Source organism: Arachis ipaensis, chromosome B06 (genome assembly GCF_000816755.2).
Source record: "Arachis ipaensis cultivar K30076 chromosome B06, Araip1.1, whole genome shotgun sequence".
Classification (NCBI taxonomy): Eukaryota; Viridiplantae; Streptophyta; class Magnoliopsida; order Fabales; family Fabaceae; genus Arachis; species Arachis ipaensis.
In genome coordinates, this window is record NC_029790.2 from 9,186,572 (window position 1) to 9,195,070 (window position 8,499).

At 37.9% G+C, this 8,499-nt stretch overlaps 1 protein-coding gene across 1 annotated transcript; it reads right to left on the reverse strand.

Moving 5' to 3' along the window:
* On the reverse strand, positions 5,480–7,525 carry LOC107646607 (ATP-dependent Clp protease proteolytic subunit 5, chloroplastic-like). Its single transcript, XM_016350783.2, has 6 exons — positions 7,502–7,525; positions 7,312–7,404; positions 7,103–7,169; positions 6,962–6,988; positions 6,652–6,785; positions 5,480–6,031 (listed from the first exon to the last, which is right to left on the reverse strand). The coding sequence occupies exons 1-6, from the start codon at positions 7,523–7,525 to the stop codon at positions 5,834–5,836; spliced, it is 543 nt and encodes a 180-aa protein (XP_016206269.1). The 3' UTR covers positions 5,480–5,833.

The window sequence follows — 8,499 nt, forward strand, 5'->3', positions numbered from 1 at the left end:
CTGTTTATCTTTTTACCTTCTAGTAATGAAAAAGTTGCATCTGCATTTGAATATAGTTAGAAATCCCATGACTGCAAAAGTTGATAACTAAAGTGTTATATGATTCAATGATAATACATAGTCACTAATCCACTAGGTAAATACCAGATTTTTAAGTACAATAAGATGAGGAAACAACAAGGAAAAATAGCTCTAAAGTAACAACAGTAATCCACATCGGTTTGGTACATGAGTGAACCCTAACGTCCAAAATACATGAAATGTAAATCATCTAAACAAGTGGGAGCCTGTCCCACAACGACGGGAAACCCGTGGCCTCTGACCTCTGCGGATAAACGGCTCCTCATCCTCTATCTCATCTGCGTCCTCATGCGGGGCAGGCTGTGCGGGTGGCGTAAAATGGACAGGTGCGGCAGACGGCCCGGCGACAGACTGTGATGCAGCGGTGTAAGCGGAATGTGGGATACCTCCCAAACTAAACTGGTCACCAACAGGTGTCGTAGCAGGCTCGTTCAGATCAACATCTAAGGGTGCCTGCGTGCCAGGGGTCTGAGGACGCCTCCTGCCCGGCTCGTCCTCCTGCATGATAGCCGAAATCTCCGCTAGAAACCGTGGACTGCCGAAGTCCGCATCAAGCGTATCTGCCCCAAGGAAGTCCTGCCACTGTGATCTGTCGCCAGCCTCCATAGCACGCTCAAGCCACCCCCAGTCACGCTGGCTACAACGTGTGCCCACGCGAGCTCTCCTATCAATCCGCCTCCTGTCCGGCACGTCGTCAGGCCGATCCATCTCAGGTACTCGCCCAGCTCCCCGCTGTGAGGCCTCAACAGGAATAGCAACGGCTCTCGGATCGCCCAACTGCGGATCCGGAGACAAAAACCTCTTCCCGTGCTGACTCCACCAATCCAAGAACTGATGCGACGGACCAGGGTCAGCAACAACATCGAATCTCAGCACGCTCTCCGTACGGTCGTCCCAATATTGATGCCACTTCTGCAAATGGGACGGGAACCATCGATCGCCGCCTCTGCCGTCCTTCGACATCAGAAAGTCAATGTTCAGGGCGGCCTGTGGACGGGGCTGCACCCCTCCAAACTGCGGAAGAACCCTGTCTACCTGATGCCACTCTATGACGGCAAAGTAGATAAGCGATGTAACAGACCGCCACAGCACCATATGCCGAGGCTCCAAAACCTCGAGATGCACGACCTGAAGTACGTCAGGGCTACTGTACGGCATCCAGATAAACTGCACCCAGAACGATACAATGTCAGGGCAACTCGTGATGCCAACTCGTAAATTGTGGTTAAATAAAAAAACTTATTAAGTAACATACTGACCTCTCTATCCTGCAACCGGTCTATCCAGAGCCTCCACGTCTGAACTCTAGGACCCTTCTCGCTACTGGAAGGGATGTAACCTGACCACCTGCAACATGCACATGTGTTACCGCTACTTATATGTGTGCTTAGGGTATCCAATACATTATGAATGAACACGCGGTTATGTGTAGTAAATTGAAATAGACAAAGATTAGTAAAGTACCTCGAGGCCAATGGCCAGCTGAACGTCTCAAATCCTGCAGGCCTAAACCGAGGAAATCGCCAGAAAATCCATGACTGAAGTAGCTGAAGTGGGCCCGCTAGCTTGATAATATTTCTGTTCGCCACACGGCACATGCACCGGTACAACCATGCCAGTGCTGCAGAACCCCAGCTGTAGGTCCCCATCTCCTCCAGCCTAGCTACAAACGGAAGCCATCTAATGTTAACGCGGTTGCCCGACTTGTCCGCAAAAAGCTGCGTGCCCAACAACATCATGATGTATGCACGGGCATAACGACGCACAGTATCCTCATCAGCTCCCTCCGGGCACTCACCAAACGTCTCCTGAAACCAGCTGCAGTTGACCGCGTACTTCTGAACCTGGCTAGGAGGAGGTACCACTCCAAGCAACTCCTCGAACCAAACCCAGGCTGGACGGCCACCATCGATGTATACATGGAACTCTAATAGGCAGCCGCTGACGTAACGCCCGTCCACTGGCAAACCCAGCTGGTATGCCACGTCCTGCAGTGTGATCGTGCACTCTCCGAACGGCATATGAAACGTGTGCGTCTCCGGACGCCATCGCTCAACAAATGCACTGACAAGGGCCTCGTCCAACCGGAACCATCTATCGTTCAGCCTTGCAAGATGGTAAAGACCAGCCATCTGCAGGTACGAAATGTATCTGTCATCCAGGACCATGCCCTGCTACCGCCGCATGCTCCTGATGCATCGCTGAGGCTGTGGAAGAAATGAACCGCATTATTAGAACCAGCTTAATTACCGGTGACAAACATAATCAACACGATAATCCCTAAACCAAAAAATCTTACTATGTATAAAAGATCTAACATTATAAAACCACAACTAAACCGCTTACATAAACCACTAACATAAACCACTAACGTAAACCGTTAACGTAAACCGCTTACATAAACCACATACATAAACCACTAAGATAAACCACTAACATAAACCACTAAGATAAACCACTAATACTCACGGGTTACCTGGTCCTCTTATGTTCACAGCGTGTATCAGATTAGTTCAGTGTTCCGTGTGTACCAGATGGGATTCACACCGCCGATACCGGAGGGATTCTGGCCACCTTACGACGGGCCAACCGTGATACCGGTAAAACAAAGTTATTTCCGTACTAACCTCTTCGTTGATGACCCCAGCTATATGGGCGACTCCGTCCAAGCGATATAACCGTGCCGGATCGTCCCCCATGAGCAGAGTATTCCGTTCAGGTCTTTCTCGGAGAGAATCTGGGTCGTTTTCTCTGAGATTTGGTGGGGCAGGGGAAGGTGAGAATGGTTCGAATGAGGCTGATTCGAACTCCTTATATAGCCCAATCACTAGTAATTCGAACCAGGGTGGTTCGAATTACTAACAACCTAGCTTAAGCGTAATTCGAACCAGGGTGGTTCGAATTACATGATGACCTCATTTACCCATAATTCGAACTGGAGTGGTTCGAATTACTTGCATTCCTAGTTCGAACCAGGCTGGTTCGATTTACTTTCAATTTTTTCTTTGAAATTCGAACTGCTCTAGTTCGATTTATTTGAAGATGAAGTTCGAACTAGCCTGGTTCGAATTACATAAAAATATGATCTGGCTCATTGCTGTATCGATTTTCATTTTGGCTCATATACGTAAATTTGGATTGATGTTGGCTTATTATAGTATTTTGCCATAATAATTATAAAAATTAATTTAATTTTGCCTATTAAAATAGTTTCTAATAAATAGTTTAAACTAATAGAATAAATCATAACTAATTTAAACTTTAACAATCATAAAATTAATGTAATTACTTTTAATGAAATAGAAAATCTTTAAGAGTAAAATTATAAAAAAATAAATTTATTTAGAATGAAAGTAATGTGATTAAGTATAATTTACTTAGATGTGATTAAAAAATAATTGAATAACTATGTACTGTAAAAAATTGATATTATTGAAGGATAAAATTAAAATTTATTTCTATGTATCATTTTTGTCCTCAACGTTTTCGTTCTATTTAAGTCCCTAACATTTTAAAATCGTCTTAATTTTGTCTCACCGTCAATTCTGTTAACGGATCCTAACCGCAGAACAATATTGAGCCAATTTTAAAACGTTAGAGACTTAAATAAGACGATTTAAACGTTATGAACAATTTTATGACTTACCCCAAACGTTAGAAACAAAAATAATATTTTACTTTTTTCATGCTATAAAAAGTTATAAGTAATGTATAATTATATATTAATTATTAAAAACATTTATATAAATTTTTTCATCTCATATTCGTTCCTTAACCAAACACACCCTAAAACAATTAATTACAAATTGTAATTTGTAACAATTATCTCGATTTTGCTTGATTGTATTTTTGCCTACCCCATAGGAAATAGTTTCAGGACTGATCACTTGTTGCACCCTGAATGTAATAAGATAATATATACTCTCTTGTTTAGAGGTGAGGTTAGGTAGCTCAGGTGACAATTAGGATTTTTTTATTTAAATTAAATAATAATAAAATTTATAAAAATACATCAAATATAGGATAATCATTTAAATACATAACTTACTATATTTTGAGTACTAAGAGCAAAATTTAAATACGGATGTAATACTGAAATTTTGGACTATAAATTTAACGTATTTTGAGTGTACGTTTTACGCAGGAAAAGAGATACTGAATATCTAACGTATCTTAGGTGCACCCAAAATATATTTTATGTAAAGAAACGTTTAAAAATTTATCCGAGTTTCAGTATCCAAGATATAGTCAAATCTAGAAAGGGAATCATAGGATTTGAGATATAGTCAGAAACAAATTAACGCCATAGTATTCGAGATAGGTGTATTATGGTCTAGTTTTTTTGTATCCTATATATCTTTAAAAAAAATTCTATATATATTCTCCCACCCTCAACCATTAGTACTCACAATTCATTCTTTTTTCTATTCTCTCTTTATCCTTTAACTTTGTTTGCATAGATAATAATAAGTTCTTTTTTGTTGTAATTTATCCCAATGAGATAGTAAAAACCAATGATAAATGAATGATTTTTTAGTCTAATTCAACTGTGATGATGTTAAGTACTTACCGTGTTGATATCCTGCATGCCATAAAGACTATCATACTGAACAATATAGGAGAATATATTTCAAGAAGATTGAACGAGTTGCATATAGATTTTTATCAGCGCTTTCAAGCGGTGGATTTATTAAGTTATTCTGGCTTGAAAGTGATTAGCATGTGAAGGTAATATTTGACATACATCCAAAACCAATGTCACAACATGTCATGGAGTAGTATGTTATGGTTCGTGACGTGATTGGTGGTGGTGGAGGATCGCCCTCTTCTCAAGTTCTCAAGTAGTCAAACTAGATGCAAGACCGATCCATATTGTCAAAGAGCCATTTGTACTTCAGGAACTCAAACTGAAGGTGTTACAAAGTTACTAGATTTTCCTTGCAACCAATATATATAGGCCTATGACTATATCTCGAGTGCTGTGACCCCCTTTCCATTTTTGATCATATCTCGAGTACTGAAACCTGGATCAACTTTTGAATCTATCTCGAGTGCTCAGTACCCATTTTTCCACATAAAACATATTCCAAATGCACTTAAAATACGTCAAATTTTTGTTCGTCACAAGTCATAATCCAAGATCTCAGTACCCGAAATATAGTATGCTGTATATTTAAATAATTATTCTATATTTTATATATTTTGGTAAATTTTATAATTATTTAATTTAAATAAAAAAATCCTGACAATTATTCTCACGTTTTATTATTATATTCTGTAACGTTTATAAGTTATAACGTTAATATACGAACATGCACAAAATATGGCATCACCAAGTAAAATTCTGTTTTTTACTTTTATTAAATGAATGAATCCGAATCCATTAGAAACATAAAAATACAAATCAAGATTTTCTTTTTCCCCCGGTAAGAACTACAACGCCGTTACTATGTCCGAAAAACACCTCTTCAGAAAGGCCATTTCATGGTTTCTCTAAGAATAATACAACAATAAGCTGAAAATAAAAGATATAAGAAAGATTGCCCTGTTATCTCCAGAGTGAAGATAAGAGCTTCAAGGGTAAAGGCACATCCTATGATCAATTTTTACCTGAACTTTTTGGCACGTAATTACATGAATACCAACATGGATAGCATAATTAAATTGGACTCAGCAGCCAAGAAGATTGTTCTTAGCTAACAAGTACGCTTTGATGGTTTTACCTTGAAGTGAAAAATCTCAACTCCGCAGTTCAAACCGCAACTTCTAACGGCTGGAGAGCTTTGAGAGGATTCATTATGACACCATCTATCAGTCCATATTCTTTGGCCTCTTTTGCGCTCATGAAAAAATCGCGGTCTGTGTCCTGGTTAATCTTTTCCAAACTTTGTCCAGTGTGGTAAGAAAGATACCCATTCAGGTTAGCCTTGTGATGCAGCATTTCATTTGCCTGAGGATCATGACTGATGATTAATTTTCTGTCAAGAATTGTACGAAAAAAAAAAGCGGCTTAAATAGGTTTTTGGTCTGTATAACTTTTCTTTGGCCAAAAAAATTTTTAAAGTCTCTATTTTAGTCTACATTAGTTTGCTCCGTAAAGAGGTGACGTGAAACATCTTGCCATATCAGCATTTCAACTTGCCATGTCAACATTTAATGGAGCAAATTAACGGCAGAGACTAAAATATAAACATTTTAAATTTTGCTGGACCAAAACCAAAGAACGGGTATTCTAGAGACCAAAAACTTATTTAAGCCAAAATATTCTGATATTTGAAAATACACCATTTCTAGTTGCAGACTGAATTAAACTTTTAATTTCCGAAAAGGATTTTCCCTGTATGTCAAAAACCAATTCTATCCATTTGCTATTTAAAGTTTTAAACAAAATGTACTATAATCTTTGAAATTTCAAGACCAACAATGATAAATTTGAGTTGTACCAAATGGCAAAACACTTACCCAGCTTTACTATGCAGTTAGCTTTACAATAATAGAAGTATACAAACTTTAGACCTAAGCAAGAGGTCTATACAGTAGAAATAAAAAGGAAGAAAATGGGGTCTATACCTGAATATCTATGTCAGTTTGCCCTCCCTGAGCTCCACCAAGAGGTTGGTGAATCATTATTCTTGAATTAGGCAAGCTATATCTCTTTCCTTTAGTAATGAGGAATAGATGAAATGTTAGAAAGCCAAATTTTTCTCATATAGAGAAAACAAAAAATAAAATCATGGAACAATTGTAAGTTTAGAGAATCATTATAGATGAATAAATATAGATGGCTGATAATATTTAATCCAACAGCAAAAGCATTAGACATTATCTAGCAGAATTTAAGATAAAAGTATTGAGTGGAAGTAAACTATGCTGATCTAACCCGAAGAAGAATCAGACATTACCATGCCTAACAGTTAAAATAAAAACAAACCCATCATTTTTCCAAATAATAATTTATACAACTTTTTAAGTCTACAAATAGATTGTAATATATATAACACAAGGCATGTTTGCATAAAACAGTGACAAGTTATTGCATTACCTGCTGTAACTGATCCTCCTGGAGAGTTTACATACATGACAATATCCTGTTCAACATATAACATAATATTAGTTGATACAGTGCTTGCACTAGAAAGAGAAAGTTGATTTTAACACACTAGAAACTTGTAAAGATTAAAGACAGGTTCAAGGTAATAATCATATTGAAACGAAGAAAAGGATAAAAACCTTCTGAGGATCAACAGCATCAAGGTAAAGAAGCTGCGCAACTATGGTGTTTGCCATGTCATCATCAACTGCTCCGCCGCAACGTATTATTCTCTATTTACCAAATCATATTGTCAGCGTTATAATAGTTGAAAGACTGATTTACAAAAATTCAGCTTAACATTACCACCATAAGGAAAAACAAATATACCTTATGGACCAAACACCCTAGCATGAACTACTGCTACTCTAAACTTCCAATGTAACACGTTAAATATTTACATGGAGGGTTAAGTGATCTATGTAGGTATGAAATCACCTTTGTCTATAATGATGAACCTTAAATTCCTGAATAAGAAATTTGGCTCTGCTCCAGACATTGCTGGTAGAGAGAGAATGGAAAAGGATTAGTTGTCGACCGAGAACAATGCTTTTATGTGCGAGAAAAACTACGAAGTGCGCAACAGACAAAGACATGTTCAACCTCATATAAAATTGAGTTTTTATTCACACTTTTCGCTTAAATAATAAATCGCAGCACCTCCCCATCTATTCAAGTTGTCAATACATCTAAGCTATTGATGCTGATTAACGAGACTAACATCTAGTTGAAGGAACTAACTACTCGTGACTTGGAAAAAATGTTGTTGTGACCAAGATGAGGTGGATGCCGATGATGAAATGCAAATGGTTTGGCATGAAAGTTTCTTATGCTAACTAAAATCAGCCTTTTAATTTTTAATAATATTTTAAGATGGAGAAGAAGTGAAGAATCAACGGTGATCGAGTTTTAGTTTGTATTGTTTAGTTTTGTTATAAGAACACGAAGGAAGGCACTAAAATCTCAACTATGAAGGCAGAGGTGTGTTGTCTCAAACTCATTAGCATCGCATGACATCATAAAAATCAATAGCTCGGAGAGATAGGAGTTTCTCAAAGATGAAGAGATATGGAATGGTGTGAAGAAGAAGAAAGGTCTAGTCGAACTGAAAAAGCAAAAATGATTTGTGGGTTAAATAAAACAGTATCATAAATATCACAGTTAGATTAAACACTGGAGGGTGTCAATTTTTATTGGCACTGGAGAGGATCCGTTCCCTGCTATTGGTTATTGTAATTCGGGTTGTTTTGGATGTAGCTGTGAACTTAATTTCATTACTTAGTGTTACAACCAAAAGATGTCAGAATTGTAATGGTGCTATTTATTAT

Excerpts from the sequence above, each read along its gene's own strand:
- LOC107646607 (XM_016350783.2), bottom strand. The coding sequence starts at position 7,525 with ATGCTAGGGTGTTTGGTCCATAAG. Across the intron at positions 7,405-7,501 it reads TAGGGTGTTTGGTCCATAAG|AGAATAATACGTTGCGGCGG; the intron begins GTATATTTGTTT and ends TTTGGTAAATAG. Across the intron at positions 6,032-6,651 it reads AAACTGACATAGATATTCAG|GCAAATGAAATGCTGCATCA; the intron begins GTATAGACCCCA and ends CATGATCCTCAG.